This window comes from Urocampus carinirostris, chromosome 2 (assembly GCF_059441175.1).
Source record: "Urocampus carinirostris isolate Australia breed hairy pipefish chromosome 2, RoL_Ucar_1.0, whole genome shotgun sequence".
In the NCBI taxonomy this organism is placed as follows: Eukaryota; Metazoa; Chordata; class Actinopteri; order Syngnathiformes; family Syngnathidae; genus Urocampus; species Urocampus carinirostris.
This window is the reverse complement of record NC_142350.1, coordinates 1,799,828-1,816,908: the sequence shown is the minus strand read 5'-3', so window position 1 is coordinate 1,816,908 and position 17,081 is coordinate 1,799,828. Positions and strand designations below refer to the sequence as shown.

Genomic DNA, 17,081 nt, shown 5'->3' with positions numbered 1-17,081 from the left:
AGATTCCCCCCGTCCTCTAGCGGTCAAAACGTGGATAGCAGAAGCCACAACAGTCTTTGTGACGAAGCCGGATCTGACAATCAGCTGGACTGAGCCACCGCCCCCACACGCACGCATATGAGCAGAGTACGCTGTACTCCCATTGGTCAATAAGGGGAGGCCAATCTACCTTCGATTATCTTTAATTATCTTCTCCTCACAGTTTGTTTGGACGCCGACCAAGGAAGAAGTCTGAGCCGGACAAAAAAAAAAAAATAAATTTAAATTCAGAAATGCTTTAGAACTGAGCGCAGGATTTATTGCCAACTCACCAAAGAATACTTTTTCTCCATTTTGGGAGGATTTAAACAAAGGAGAACCAAAATGAAAGCTGGAAAATGGTTGACTTTCCTGATTGCCTTCTTGGCTTGCAGTAAGTTGCCTCTTTTCATCTTTTTTTCTATTCTTTTTTTTCGCTTTCTTTCACTTATTTTGGTGTTTTGTATTTGATCTTGATGAGTTGATAACTTATTGAAAAAGAAGGAAAAAGTCACGGAAAAAAACGATCAGACTGATAGCTTTAGAATCGAATTAATTGTCATCTTAACACGTCAAATGTATGACAAAATAACAAGGTAGCGCAAGATCATTCACAATGAGATAAAATATCACAGTGCAAAATAATAAGTGTAATAGTATAAACAGTACACTGTCACTTATCACGAGGTCCTCTTCTAAAAATAACCCGTGATAGGCAAAAAAAAAAGTAGAAAGTATTATTTCATTTTTTTTACAATTGTTACATAATCAAATACTCTTTTAAACGTTAAGACAAAAGAACATACCTTATTTACAAATTAATTCACGTATTTGACAAAATAATGTCTAAACCTTTATTTTTTATTAATTTAAAAACAACTACTTCAGTGCCAAATAACAAAAACAGGGAGAACTTTTTTAGCAAAATAGAATGCAGAACACAGTGCAAATCTGTGAAGTAGCGCAACTGTGAAAAGTAACTTGCTTTTTATAGAGGTATCACTGTAATATGAAATGACAAATGTAAAACAGAACCATCCCTTGATAGGATTACTTAATCTAAAGCTTGTTTTATTTTTCAGTGTAAAGTGTGATTATTGTCTATCTTTCAATCTACCATTGTCGACTCGATAGTCCTGAATCATTTAAGAGGATCATTCCTGTGTCCTTGCAACTTTTACTGTGAAAAGTGACATTTTTGCACCTCGTTCAAGTTCAAGACTCTTTTTGTGGGTCTTCAACTCAGACCACAATGGAGCTTTCCATTCAGTCACATTTGACCTGGGCACAAGGGGGGTTCGGGGGTCATGGGTGAGAGGGCGAGGGGGCGAGGGGGCGGGGGCGGCAGGTGCAGATGCGGAGGTTGCCCGGGAGGGGGTGGACAATAGTTGACAAAAAATGGATGTGTTTTGTGGCTCAGTTGTACCAGACAGCCTCAACTCAGATGGCGAAGCCAGAGTGGAGATGGTCCCCAGTTTGGCCCCAAGTGGGCTCCTCAGCCCAATTCTATTTCAACTGATCTCAAACTCCCATGCACCTTCACGTTCTCATCTTGCTCAGCATCTCCTCCACTTTCAAGGTGGTTGCTCCAGATGATTTGTTGCAAAATAATACAAAGAAAACACTACAAATATCAAAGGAAAAATACTTTCTGTTGAAATGCACCTCCAAAGTCTGCAGTAAGCAAACTACATTCTATGGGCTACATATGGCCCATCAGCGTATTAATTTCCACCAAATGAATATTTTTTCTTCTGCATTTTGTCCTGGTAGTCTTTTATCTTTTTTTTGACTGTCTTTAAATTCTTTATAACATGTTCACCCTGGACTGCCATGTCCAATCTCATAGCATACAATGTTTCACAGGACAAGTCAAGTAATGTTTATTTGTGACACCCTTAAATCACAAGAATTCTCAAAGAGCGGTAGAGACTACAAAATATTATTACATCACCCTCTGATCTAAAACCTAAACGAGGACAAGGGAAAACTCCAAAACTTAATGTAATGAAGAAACCTTGAGAAGGGACTGCACATGAGGTAATCCCCCTTCCCGGCTGGTCAGACGCAATGGATTGTTGGAAGGCCATCAACAAACAATACGGACATCATCAACATGAAATATAGGGCATTCATAAGCTATTGAATATAAGCACTAGCAGACAAGCGTTTCCTGAGCGAAGGCTCCGAGCGAGAACATAGGGGAAAATTAAATCTGAAAGATATGAGGGGGGTAATTCCATTCACAATTTTGTATATTACCAACCGAACCTTAAAATCACACAGCCGTTTGCGTTTGTATCGCGGCTGAATCACGACCAGAAATTTCTGCCCGTGAAGCAGACGCTGTTGGACGCTTTGAGATCGCGATACAGACGAGATACAGCCGTGCTTTACACGCGGCAAGAAATTCACACGCGGCTGGCCGCGCGAAAAAGTTTTGCGCTGCTCAAAACTTTAGACCACAGGTAACCGCGGGCGGCACACGTGGTACACACGCGGATATGACTCGGTACAGACGCGGAACGACATGCTACGGCCAGGGCGTGGTTACACGCGGGTAGGACGCGGAATTTTAGCGGGTAATCGCGGGGTAAGGCTGCTTTATACTTCAGCAAGCTCTCGAACCAGGTCTTACAGAAAACCTCAAGCTTGGTAGCGCCATTTTTGTTCAAATATCCTGCAGCATTGTTCGAGTGATCTAGTTTTTTCAGTAAACCAAGGTGAGCGGCTTCAATGTTGATATCGATGACAATAAAACAAATATTTTTACAAATAAAATTTAATAAAATTATACATGTTCATGTGAATCCATTAAAATAAAATGATACAAATAAATATATTAAATAATTCATGTTAACTCAAATAAATTCATTAAAAATGAACGTTAATTCAAATAAATTCATACCATACATATTAATGCAACTAAATATCATATGAAATGATACATATAATTACAAAAAATTTATTTAAAGATACATGTCGTTACAAATCTGTTAAAAAAACAACCTGAGGAGCAACATGATTTGCTGACAGTGACAATAATTGAAAGAGTGCATAATAGTCAAGATAAGGAACAACCATGGCATCCTAAGCAATATCCTTTGCATCTGTTCAATGGTGAAAACTGAAAAATAGATGAATGAACAAATATCAAATGAGATATAACACATGCAGAATTTTGAAAGTAGATTTATTCCTAAATGCCTACAAGTTGAATAGTATTTTTTCCGCATGCATTGCAGAGGTATACGATTTTAGACCCTGTATCAATGATTTGGTCCTCCTGGTCTGGCTTTTCTTTTGAATCCGACGTTTCCCAAAAAGTTTGCCCAAGTCAACAGTATCAGTAAATTAAGAAAAAAGATGGCAATCTGGCAGGTGCTTGAAGGTCTCTATGAAGTTCATTTTGGGACAAAAATCGAGACAGGAACTCCTAAAAACCCCTACCCGTGACTCTTGTGACCCGGGGGCCTCGGGGTCACCCTCTGCTCCAGTGGGGGTAGCTGGATGACCCCCCCCCCCCCAACCCCAGTCTGCTCCCCCCCTTTAATAAAATCTTCTTGTGAATCCTCCCCCAGCTTGGCTCCATCATCTCGATCTAAGGACAAGCAAACAAAGCCACAATCCATGCAAACTGGACTTTATTTATCAGGCCAATCCAAAGAGCATTGTATAAAAAAAGTCTCCAATCGTTTTGTAATGTTCTCGGGCAATCGGCAAAGACGTTTTCCTCTTGTTATGCTGGATGCTAATTGACAGTCAAGTGGAAGTTCCTAGTTTGACCATTTTGGTTCCCCGAACAGTTCTAACCCACAACTTATTGAGGAGAACATTGAGAATTTGAGTCTTCCCAAATTGCTGACTCAGCAAAATGGAGGCAAGGCTCAAAATGCTTCATTGTCATTGACGACAGCAAGAGACAGGAAGATCAGCTGACGTTTTGGGGGTTTTACGCCCTACATCTGTTCACTAAAAAAAAGGGCGGGGAGGGGATGGGGGTGAAGGGATTTGGTTATCCATCAAAAACATCTCCGGGACCCTACACCTTTAAACTGAGCTTCTCCAAAGCCTAAATTCTCAAAGTCAATTTAGCTGGTGGGGGTGTGTGTGTGTGTGTGAGGGCTTGTCGCATCAGGTTTTTTTTACAAGAAAAGCTCAGATTAAAACATTCATTGTTCTCAAATATCTTCATTTTTTTAACCAAAAATAAGATTAAGAAAAATACATTAGAAATAAATAAGGAAATCAATCAATGAGGGAGGAGTAAACAAATAAAATATTAATAATACCTGAGATATAAACTAGAGCAGAAACCAAAAATAGTTGCTGACTAGAAAAAGTGCAATTGCTTGTATTAACACTTCTTTAACTTCTGAAATTGGCTTCTTTTACCTACTTCGTGTTGCTAGGAAAACCAATCAAAGATGGCCAAAAAAACAAAACAAAAAACAACCACAGAACAACTGAAAAATGATCTAAAAACAAACCGAAAAATCTAAATCAACCATAAAAAAATGACGTCCAGAAAATGACCAAAAGTACAAATTACCCACCAAAGTCCGTAAGATGTCAAAATATGAAGTACGTACTAAAAAAGTATGCAAAATAACTGAAAAAGTACAAAGGCGAGTGAAACTAAAGAAAATGGTATGGAAGGTAATGAGAAGCATGAAAAAGAGCTGAAAAGTATATAGAATTACTAAAATGTTGTAAAGTCCATATCACTTAAAAGTAGGAAAATGACAAATAGGGAACCTAAAAACAAAAATGGAATGAACTGCACTGGAAAGGAAACTAAAACTGAAAAAAATGACCACAAAAAAAAACGCCAATCCACGAAAAGACTGGGGCCACAAACTATCATCCCGTGTCTTTAGAGACCACTGCTCAAAAGTAAAGGATGTGGTTTGTCATTATTCATATGTGAAATAACCATTAGGACCACATACATTTGGGAAATGTACACAAATGGAAGGTCGTAATTGTGAATTATTTTGCAACATCCACAACATAATGACTAATTAGACATCATGAACGTACTGTGTTTTGCTCAGTACCTGAATGTTTTTTTTCAGGACCAAAGCTCATGTTTGTGTCCAGTTGTTGAACTTGTATGGAGCTCCATCCATATTTCTCTTTAGAAGGACAGCATGTAATATTTAGTGCCTCCTAATGGTAAATTAAATGAAAATTTAAAAAGGGGAAGGAAAAAAACATTAAAGGAAAGAGAAAAAAGAGAGGAAAGGTGCAAAGGGAGTAAGCAAAAAGGTAAAAAGAAGTGAAAAAAGGAAACACTTAAAATGGGTAAAAGGGAATAGGAGAAAAAAGGAACTAAGAAAATTCAGACGGAACACAAGTAAAAAGTAGGAAAGAATATAAGGAGGAGAAGAGAATCAAATTGAAATAAAAGAGAAAAAATGAAAGTTGGAAAAAATGGATAAAGGGAAAAAGAGAAAGCAAAATTGGGGGGAAATAATAAAGAAGGAATAAGTGGGGGGGAAAATGGGAAGCAAAATGTCACCTTAAGTCTCTGTAGTTTGTATTCTTCCTTGTGCTTTTTAGCACCCATTTTCATTTGCTTCACACAGTAGAACAACATCTAGTGGTCAAATATTACAACTTCTCCATTTATGAAAAAAAAAAAAGCTTCTGCTATCTAACTGATATCAGCTTAAGTGTGTAAAAATGTTTTGGGTCTGCAGATATTTGCTAAGCAGCAAATGAAAAGCTTTGTGGACGATGTTTGCAGAGAACATGGCAACGTTTTTTGGGGAGTATTTTGTTCTTTTTTATGGCTCCTTCTGGCTACAGTGAAGCCTGGTTGATTGCTTGAATTGTGTTCCAAAAAAGGACCCCTAATAGTGATTTTTCGAAGGAATTCCCCGACTGTGCGAAGGATTCGTTATTATACAATGAAATACTCTACATCAGGGGACAGCAACTATTTGGAGTCATGGGCCGCATCACATTCCAAAATGTGGCAAAGGGCCCCATCCTGGAGACAGATCCCATTTTTTCATCTATGAAAAAATATACACACAGACATCTACATGTTATATTTCTATATATGTGTTTTTAAAAAGATTAGTCTCAGCAAATTGGTCTTGAAACACTCGCAATTAGAGGTAAATAGAGTATCAGGGGACCTAATATATCATTTGTTTTGTATTATTTTTGTAGTATTTGTGCAATAATATTTTGTACTTTGTAGATAGTATTTCTCTTGTAATCTTTCTGTAGTAGTTCTTCTGCACTATAGTATTACTGTAGTAGTTATTTTGTGGTGTTTCCATAGATTTTTTCTTTCCAGAATGAAAAGCAAAATAACGTAATGTTTCAAAGCACAAAATTTTGTAGTATTTGTGTAGTAGTATTTTTGTTCTACACAAATAAATGGATTAAGGATTAAGTTGGGACCGAAAAAAAAAAATGGTTCTAGTACTGTATTTACTATCTGTGTAGTCGATATGTTAATGTTTTATAATTTTTATCCCATGAAATACTCTTCCACACTAAAACTGAACAACAAACCCTTCTTACTGGCTCAAGAATTTAATGACAAAGTACTGTGTAAACGGTTTTTTTTTTTTTTTTACAAATAACTATCATACCCTCAAATGACAATAAGTGGAGAGAATGTTTAGCTAATAAGAATGCAGAACATAATGCACCACACGAATCCCTCTAGTATCCATCGATCCATTATCCGTACCACTTGTCCTCAGTAGGGTTGCGGGGGTGCTGGAGCCCATCCCATCCATCTTTGGGCAGTGGGCAGGGGACACCCCGAACTAGTTGCCAGCTAGTCGCAGGGCACATAGGGACAGACAATTCGCTCGCTCATTGACACCTAGGGACAATTTGGACAGGCCAATTAACCTGACATGCATGCTTTTTGAAATGTGGGAGGAAACCGGAGTGCCCGGAGGAAACCCACGCAAGCATGGGGAGAACATGCAAACTCCACACAGGAAGGTTCGATCTCATGACCTGAACCCCACAAGTGCTAACCACTGCGCTGCCGTGCTGCATCCCTCAAGTAGTAACCTTTTAAATTTTTTACATGTATTATACAAAAAGTAGAAACTGTAAAAGAAAAATGCGTAAAGTGAGCAAAATGATCTGCTTTGGCAGAAAACAGACAAAAAAAAACTCCCAAACACTTCACAATGTGCTTCACACTTACCTATTCACACACCAAGGGCCTAAAACCATGTGATGTGGTCAAAATATACAAAATATAAAATGATAATGAACAAATAACAGTCTGTTTGTATAATTTTGTTTAATCTAAAACCCTGTACAAGTAACCCCCTCTTAAATTAGATTCTCAAGTTGTGTTTTGGAGGTTTTTTTACAAGTGTTAACGCTTCAAAGCTGCTTTAACTGCCCTTGAACACAGCATTCAAAGCCAGCAAAACCCACCAAACGCAAATTTTGACACGAGGAGTTTTAAAACATGTCTTATGTGAATTTTTTTCCATGTCGCAATTGAACGCAGCATCAAAACCCAGCAAAACTTGCTAAAGGCGAATTTTGCAGCTAGCCGTTCTAAAGCGCGTCTTTTCCGAGTTCACATTTTTCTACTCAACTCAATGTAAAATTAAAACCCCGCAAAACTTACGCAACGTAAATTTCGCTTATAGCAGTTATAAAACACATCTCATGTGAGTTCACAATTTTCCATGTTGCAATTGACCGAAGCATTGAAACCCAGCAAAACACTCCAAATGCAAATTTCGCCACCAAAGCACTTCTTGTGTGAGTTTACACCACGTTGTGTTGCACCTGAACGCAGCATCGAAAGCCAGCATAAGTCGTCAAATTTTGCAACACATTTACTGCACTGAACAGCTGGCGGCCATTTTTATGCTCAAGTTCATCACCAACTTGAACCGAAGTTCAAGGCTTGCAATTGACCTCGGCGGCCACCTTGTGCCATCGCGGCGGCGGCAGCTGCTTAAGCTAGCGCCCGCTGACTTAATTTGCATATTGGCTCATTAAGACGTGAAAAGGCTCCGGCAAGGTCATGGGAAAGTCACGTCTGAATGGACGGCGGGCCAGGAGGGGCGGGGCTTGCATAAGAAGGGGGCAGATGGTCGCCTTTGGGTGCTTGACAAACTTTTACGGAGTTTGGGGGTTTATTTAGTTTAGTTTTTTTTTTTTTTTTTTTTGGGGGGGGGGGGGGGGGGGGGGTATTGTGTCCTCTTCCTCTATTGAATGAAGCTCAACTTGACCCCCTTCAGTGTTTTTTGGCCATTGTTGTCGTCTCAGCTTTGTTGCGACTGGTCTTTGTCGCCGATCGGCCGCCGTGGCCATCCCTCTGTTTTAGTCGCCTTTCCGTGTTTCGAATGTCCTGATTGGTGGTACCGTTGTCCCGCAGGTACATGCTGGTCCTCGGAGTTGTCTTTCCTGCAGGAGCCTCGAGACCTAATCGCGGTCCGAGAACGCCCCCTCCTATTGGACTGCAGCGTTGGTGGCGAGGAGCCGTTCCACATCACCTGGCGCAAAGACGGCCTGCCATTGGTTGACACGCCGAGGCGGCAAATCTTAGCCAATGGCACGCTCTTGATTCTAAGCTTCCAGAAACGGCGAGATGGTGGCGACGCCGACGTGGGCGAGTACGACTGCGCTGCCCAGAACCGCTATGGCATGCTACGCAGCCGCAAGGCTAAAGTCCGGCTAGCATGTAAGTGCCCGTTTAAAATGGCCACCATTCCAGCCAATAGCGTTGACCCGGGTTGTGCAATATAGGGCCAGCAAGTCAAATTCATCTAGGCCACTAGACGAAAATATTCAAAATATATTAGCTATAGAATGGTAAATTAAAAACTACAAATATAAAATGTAATATCTTTTGGGACCAGCTTTATATAAATACTTTATATAAATAATAGTACAATTAGTATACAATAGTATATTTAGTGCTTAAAACCAGGGACCTTAAGTATTATTTTGATTTCACTCTGAAAAGGAAAAAAACTTCGTGAATACAACAAAAATACTACTGCAGTAATACTATAATACAGAAATACTCGGACAGAAAAATTACAGAAATACTACAAAAAATACGACAACAGAAATACATTTACATCAATACATTAATACTACAATGGAAATACTACAAAAATACTACTATAGTATTGCTATAAAGAAACACTCTGAAAACTACAACAGAAATACATACACAGTTACTCTACAAAATACAACAGAAATACTACTAAAAAAATCCTACTTCATTAATACTATTACAAAAATAATGCATAAATACTACTTTGGAAATACATACAAAAAGAGCTGCAGTAATACAACAAAATACAATAGAAATACTCCAAAACTGAACATGAAATATAGTGCTCAAAAAAGGAACCCAATATATTATTTATACTACAGAAATGCTACAAAAATGCTAGCACTTTCAAACTAGAATAGAAAAATACTGCTCCAGTAATACTACAAAAACACTACAACAGAGTTACAGCAGATTACGGCAGAAATACTACAAAAATGCTACTGAAGTACTCCAAAACTAAACATCAAATTGAGCTCTTTAAAAAGTGACAGTTCTTTAAAAATCTCTTTAAAAAGGCACAGTTAAAGTAATATATTATATTGCAATATATTATATTGCTTTAACTATGAGCATTCAAAACCAATTTGATGGGACTAATTCGATTAAAAACAAATAAATAAACAAATCCATGTAGATGTCTGCTTGTGTATTTTTTAATGAATGAAAACATTGGACAGGGTCCTTGGCCACATTTTTTAACTCAATGTGGCCCGTGGATAATCGTTTGCCCACCCCTCGCAATGACATTTGTTTTGTGCTTCAGCGCTGCCCAAGTTCCACACTCATCCGGCGTCGGTGGCTGTGGACGAAGGCGGCGTGGCGCGCTTCCAGTGCCAGATAAATGGGGTCCCTGAAGCCAACATCACCTGGGAGAAAGATCACGCTCCCCTTGCCACCTCCGACAGCAGGTATGCTGTCTCGGCCAATGACAAATACCAGCTTGAAATGACCCCACCCATTTCCAGGTACACACTTCTGCCAATGGGGATCCTCCAGGTAACGGGAGTGCAGCAAACTGACGTGGGCGTATTCCGCTGCGTTGCTAGCAACATCGCTAACACCCGCTACAGCCACGAGGCCGTCCTCAACGTCACTGGTATGCGTACCTGCATTCCTTACATTCGTTTCATTTTTTATCTACAAATGCCACTTTCTGTGTGATGGCCGCTAGTGAGCGGAGCCTCCAGAAGATACAAGGAGCCGGTCATCCTATCAGGACCGCAGAACATCACCATCACCGTCCATCAGACAGCCATTTTGGAATGCATCGCCACAGGCAACCCCAAGCCCATCGTGTCCTGGAGCAGGCTGGGTAAGGACGACAAACTGGAGCTCTCCTATGAGGCAGGGGTCACAGACAGGGAGCCCGTGACACATTTGTAGCCCCGGGTGACAATAATTTAAGGCTTCCACCTTGATATAAAAGTCTAACGTTAGTGCGTGAGTTTGACATTGATGCAAGCTCTGTGCTAATTAGTAAGGCAGGGCTTGAAATTGAAAATGACAGGACAAGAAAAAAACATTAGATTGCCAAATGCGACTTTTGTCTGCAGAAAGACAGATGAGCAGAGAAATTGACAAAAATAGAGGTTAAAGAAACAGAGAGGGATTAGAGAGTAAGATAAAGTGACAAAGAGGGAGAGAGAGAGAAAGAAAGGGGGAGAGAGGAAGAATGGAAAGATATGAGATTAGAAAGAGTGAGACTAAAGAGAGCCCGAGAGAGGCAAAAAAAGTAACAAAAAGATAGATAGGGGGTGAGCGAGAGATGAGTGAGATAGTGATAAAGAGATAGAAAGAGGAGAGAAAGGAGAAAGTGATGAGACGGATATAGACAGAGGTAGAGAAGATAAAGCGATGAGAAAGATAAAAAAGACAGAAAGTGTTGAAAGTGAGTTAAAGAGTTAGAAAGCAGAGATGGATGAGTGAAGGGAAAGAGAGAGACTGACAAAGAGAAAAAGGTTGGGAAAGAAGTGGATGAGAGAAACAGAAAGGCAGAAGAATTGAGAGAAAGTGAGTGACTGATAGAGAAAGTGATGAGAGGGTGTGGTGAAAGAGAGACGGTAAGAGGTAAAGAAAGAAGAGAGGGATAAATAGAGAAAAGCATGTGCTTCTCCCTATGACTTTTCGGACATGTATGTTAAAAAATTTTTAAATGTTGTTTAGTTGTTTTGCTTTTATCATGTTCGAAATAAAGTTTAATTCATTCATTCATTCATTTATTCATTCATCCAAAAGACTCAAAGATCATTGCAAGGAAGAGTAATGAGAGAGAGAGAGGCTGAGAGAGATAAAGAGATGGGTGAGATGGGAGTGGAAGAGAGAGGAGAGGGAAAAGGAGATGAGACAGGCAGAAAAAGTAAGAATGAGGGAGACAGCGATAAGAGGGAAAGGATGAAAGAAAGGGAGTGATGAAAGAGGGACAGTGAAAGATGAGAACAATGGTAGAGATAAAGAGAGAAAAGAGAAAGATAAGAGAGAGACAGAGAATGAGCAAGGAATGAGAAAGACGGAGAGAGATCAAGAGAGAGAGGCGAAAGATGACAACAAAGACAAAGAGAGAGCGATGTGAGAGACAGCTATGTAGAGATAAAGAAAAGATGAGCGCGCGTGCACATGGAACTTTGACGAATTCCATTTTTCTAACATTGTATTTGGCTTCGCAACTTCCATATTACTATAATTGACTTATCAGCGATTTTCTTATTGTTTTTTTTTTTAATTCATTTTAATTTATTTTTACCTTTTAGATCTTATTTGACATAGGAAAAAAAATAATATTTGCAGATTTTATTGTATATTGTAAACCCCGACAACAAAATACCCCACTCTACCCGGACCCTAACACCATTTTCCTTTTTTCCCATCTTTAGACGGGCGCTCGATTGGTGTGGAGGGCATCCAGGTGTTGGGCACGGGCAACCTGATGATATCAGACGTGTCGCTGCAACATTCCGGCGTTTATGTTTGCGCCGCCAACAGGCCGGGCACCAGAATGCGCCGTACGGCCCTCGGAAGGCTCCTCGTACAAGGTAAGGGTCCTCGGCCAACGTCACGGCTCAATAAACCGGCTCTTTGAAGTAAAATGCTCTTTATTAACACGTTATAGTGGGTATTTTTGTGTTCTATATCTTTTATCTTATTTTTTTTAACACAAGGATACTGCTGGAAGTGTGAAATTTCCTACGGGGATGAATAAAGTAACTATCTATCTGAATTACATGAGCCGGCTCCCTAAAAATCAAGAGCCAGCTCCCTCGGAAATACTCATGTGTCATTGGCGAACGTAACGGCTCTATGACGTAACTTTAAAGAGAACGAAAGCAGCCAGCTCCTCACCAATCAGTTGTTGGCTCCCTTTAAAATAGTGATGTGTCTTTGGCAAGCGTAACAACTCAAGCCAGCTCTCATCGTTTTCTTTAGGAGTCAGCTCCCATTCGAGATAGTGATGTGTTGTTCTCAAATGTAACCGCTTTATTAGCCGATTCCCTGAAATGAATGGTGGTAGCCGGCTCCCTTCGAGATGGTGATGTGTCGCTAGCAAATGTAACTGGTCGATGGGACGGCTTCTTAAAGACTACAGTGGGAGCTAGCCCCCCACCAATCAAGAGCCAGCTCCCTTCAAAATAGTGATGTGTTGTTGGTGAACGTAATGGCTCAATTAGCCAGCTTTTTGAACCAAATGGTGGGAGCCAGCTCCTTTTGAGATATTGATGCGTTGTTGGCAAGCGTAACTACCTTATTAGCCGCCTCCTTGAAGTAAGCGACAGGAGCCGGCTCCCCACAAATCAAGAGCCCACTCCCATTGAAGATTGTGATGTTTCTTCAGTGAATTCAACTGCTCTATAAGATAGATGGGATAATAAAAATGGTGCGTTTTGGTTATTTCTCGTTTCGGTAGTTGTATCATTCCTTGTGCTTTTTAGCTTTCATTTTCGGTTGCATGACACAGTTGCAGTAAAATTGAGGAGGCAAGTATTGCACACTGTCAATTTGGGTTAGTTAAACGTTCACTGTAAAGTGGAAAATAATGTTTTTATTATAAAATAATATTTCAATATAATTAGTAATATATCAATCAACAACAAAAAAATATGAGTGTTTCGGGAGCCGAGCCAAAAGATACAATTATCCATAAGTTCATTTGTAAATTACATAATATATAATTTATTTAAAAAAAATTTTTTTAAAAAAAAATAAATATATATATATATATATATATATTATAGGCATTAAAAATATAGGGAAAAACGATTAGAAGAATAGAATTTACTTTTATTGTCATCCTTTGTAACCATGCACACAGAACAAAATGTCGATACATCTGACCCGTACAGTTAAACTGTAGCGAGTTGATGCAGCCACAGCCAAACAGGGCGCCGCCATTTTAGACCCAACTGTTGTGTTGGGAGTCATTAGGTGACAATTCCCAATTCCTACCCTTAATGCCGAGCACCAAGCAGGGAGGCAATGAGTACCAATGTTGTAAGTCGAGGCCGAGGCTGAGGCTTGAACCAGCGACCTCCCAGTCTCGGAGCGGGCGCCCTACCATCTAGGCTACCGAGCTGGTGTCATGATTGATCAATTTCAAATGTATTAGAAGTTTATTGCAAGGTCATCAATCAGTTTTGCTTTTTAAATATTTTAATCCTGCTAGTTGGTGTATGCCTTATAAAAGTTACTACTCTTATAAAAGGACAGTGTGCATTATATGTCACTGTACTGTGTAGTGCAAACGTAAATGAGTGCTTAAACGTGCTCAAGAAGGAAAACAAACAACAGACGCTGAGAGTGACCACAAAAAAAAAATCTTTTTTTTGCAAGGCTTTATGGGATAGAAACAGTCTAATTTTAAAGGAACAGTTGATAAGGGATGTACAAATAAACATTACTTGAATTGACCACTTGATCTCCCACTGTTATGTAGTGCAACTGAAAATACTGAAAAGCACACAAGGAAGAATACAAACTTTGGCGACTCAAAGTGACCAAACTGCTACATTTTTCTTCAATTTTTTTTGCCAAGCCTTTTTGGGAGAGCAAGTTTATTTTTAAAGGGGCATTGTCTATTTGATCACTGAATGTCACTGTATTGTGCACTGGAACCAAAATCAAGTGTTAAAAGGCCCAAGGAATAATACAAGCTACTGAGTCTTTCATATTATTACTGTTGTTATATTTGTGTAGTAATACTGTAGTACTATTTCCACAGTATTTCTGTGGTAGTATTTGTGGACCATGATGTTATAAGTATTTCTTTGGTAATATTTTAGTATTATAGTATTACTGTAATATTTTGGGAATCAAGAAGCACCATTTTTTTCTTTTTTTTTCTCGTTTTTTGGCCTTTCACAAAGTTTTGGGGTTTTGGTGGTACACAAGATGGCCGGCAATGTAAAAAAATGCATGGTTAAATGATTGTTCATGTGTTTTTGGTTAGATTTAAACAAAATGTATATTTTTTTCAATGAATTGAGTATTTTTTTAGAAACATTAAATAATACACACTGTCCCTTTAAATAGTGTATAACCACATCAGGAGCACCAAAATCTCCTAATACGGACTACTGACCCTCTGCAATTCTTAAAATGGTATACAATTGTAAATCAATGTAATACAATAACAATAATAGATCAATATACAAATGAATTGTGTGTTATTAGCTTTGATGCTAGCATCTGTGGCTCAAATGTGTTTGTGTCGTTTTCGGCCATCTTCATTTCCAGCCATAGAGTGGAAAGGAGAGGATCAATAGCTAAGCTCCGCCCTCTTTTCTCACCTTTGGCCTTGAGGCCCCTAGTTTTTTTGGCACCCCCGCCACCCCCTTACACACACATATTATTGATTGTGGTGGGGGTCCAGGTGACATTTCCTCCTCCGTCAGTTAGCCTTTAATTTGATGTGCGTTACTAGCCATTTTGCTATCTATACCAATACCAAGTGACCACAGGGTAGTATTGAAAATATCACGACCGTTGAAAAATTGAATCCCCCCTCCCCTAAATTAGTTTATTAAAATTATAAACACAGCACAAAGATTTTAGCCAATGCATTTTTTTATTTTATATCAAATAACGAAATAATTTTATTAGAAAATCATAAGCTCCTGGTAAGCTCTTTTCAGAACGGGTCCAAGGGCTACCTTATATACCTTATATGTCGAAGTGTCCTTGGGCAAGACACTGAATCCCTAATACCCCCAATAAGCAGGTCGGCGCCTTGCATTGCTGCATGGCCGCTATTGTGTGAATGGATAAGTGTGAAGCACATTGTAAAGCGCTTTGGGAGGTCTTCATTGACTTGAAAAGCGCTATATAAATGCAGACCATTTACCTGGTGCCTGTGGGCACCATGTTGGGGAACTCTGGTGTGAACAATGCAATATTAAAAAACCTTGAACACAATAAAAATATAAAATGGTAAATGGACTGCATTTACATAGCACGTCTCAAGTCTCCTTCACACTTAGTGATTCACGTACAGATAGCGGCGTCAGCCATCCAATTCACCTACCTGCTTATCAGGGGCATTTCAATCTAAAACCTACACGAGGGCAAGGAAAAACCTCAACATGAGGAAAATGAAGAAACCTTGAGAAAGGACCGCACATGACATAATTCCCCTTCTAGGATGACCAGGCTGGAACGGATGTTGCAATAACAAATAATACACGGATATTGTCAACATGAAATATAGGCCATTCATAAGCTATAGAAAAGAAGTGTGTTTTAAGCCCAGATTTCAACTAGCTAGCTCCTTTTTAAACAAGACAACTAAAACACCTTCTTTTGCACACTGTTGAAAAAAAAGCCAGAAAACGCAACTAGTGCAAATCCATATATGATATGAGAAATACAGTACTTCTACAAAATAACAGATTCAGAAAAATAATTTTGAAAAGCAGGGATGTAGCAAAAATACAAATACTATTTAACAATGTCAACAAGACAACTAAAATGCATTCCACAAAAGTCAGTAGTGCAAATAAGGTGTAATCAAATTACTTATTAGGTGATAGTGAAAATGAAAAGACAATATCCAAAGACAGTAAAATCAATCCAATCCAAATACTTGCTCAGTATTGGTGATATCGATATCTGGATAGATCCCCCTTCCCTCTATTGTCAGCCATCTTAAGAAAACAAAATACGAGAATTCCGAATCGGATTTTGATTTGTAGATACTAAAAGCTAACGTTGCCGTGCCGCCCCCCTCAGGAGAGGTTGTGCAATCAATAACCCCTCCCCCCTCTTGCCGATCTCCTAAAATGATTGGCTTGGATGTAGAAGAGAGACAATGGAGCCCATCCCCGATTAATTCCTCAATGTGCAAGGAGGCCAAAATAAAGCTTGATAACTAGCAAAAAAGGTAAAATATTAGCTAGATAGCACGCTAAATAGCTAAAAATCTAGGATGTTACCTAGCTAAAAAGATAGCCAGATAGCTAGCTAAAAAAAACTACACATTTTTTGCTCATTCGCTTTATAAAACCCATTAATTGGAATTTCCAGTAAAAAAATGAATAAAAAGCTGAATAAATGAATGTGTTTAATACACGATTAGATTCTCATTCTATTCTTATTTATTTTCTTCAAAATAATTATCAATACTTGAATTGTTATTTTTTGTCAATGATGACCATGAATTGGAATTTATTTATTTGAATTTCTGAAATAACAATTTACTATGGTATGACTGTGTTATTACCAGGTTAATTATTGAAAAATAGTGTTGACTACTCTCAGTCAACCGATGAAAAAATCGTTTTACTAGAAAATTACAAGGACCTAGCACTGGTGAGCTATTTTCAGAACAGGTCGGAGACCTCTGCTATACTTGATACTTTAATTTTTAGCTTGCTAAAAGACTGAAGTATTATTTTGCTCCCGAAAAAAACTAAGGATTGTGAAAAACTGATGAAGTGCGACTCGTGGGAAGCGACTTTAGGAACAAAAGAAGGAGGAGCATATTAGTGATTCGGATGGATCA

The 17,081-nt window shown here is 38.9% G+C and overlaps 1 protein-coding gene across 2 annotated transcripts in view; it reads left to right on the top strand.

Moving 5' to 3' along the window:
- Positions 1–228: 228 nt before the first annotated feature.
- Positions 229–17,081, top strand: part of LOC148370600 (immunoglobulin superfamily DCC subclass member 3) — a 37,186-nt gene continuing 20,333 nt past the window's right edge. For both annotated transcript variants that reach the window (XM_088328279.1, XM_088328280.1), the window contains exons 1-6: positions 229–412; positions 8,405–8,710; positions 9,858–10,002; positions 10,060–10,190; positions 10,266–10,406; positions 11,965–12,123. In XM_088328279.1, coding sequence (XP_088184405.1) covers positions 364–412; positions 8,405–8,710; positions 9,858–10,002; positions 10,060–10,190; positions 10,266–10,406; positions 11,965–12,123 — 931 coding nt within the window. In that variant the 5' untranslated portion in view covers positions 229–363. The remainder of the gene's footprint in view (positions 413–8,404; positions 8,711–9,857; positions 10,003–10,059; positions 10,191–10,265; positions 10,407–11,964; positions 12,124–17,081) is intronic.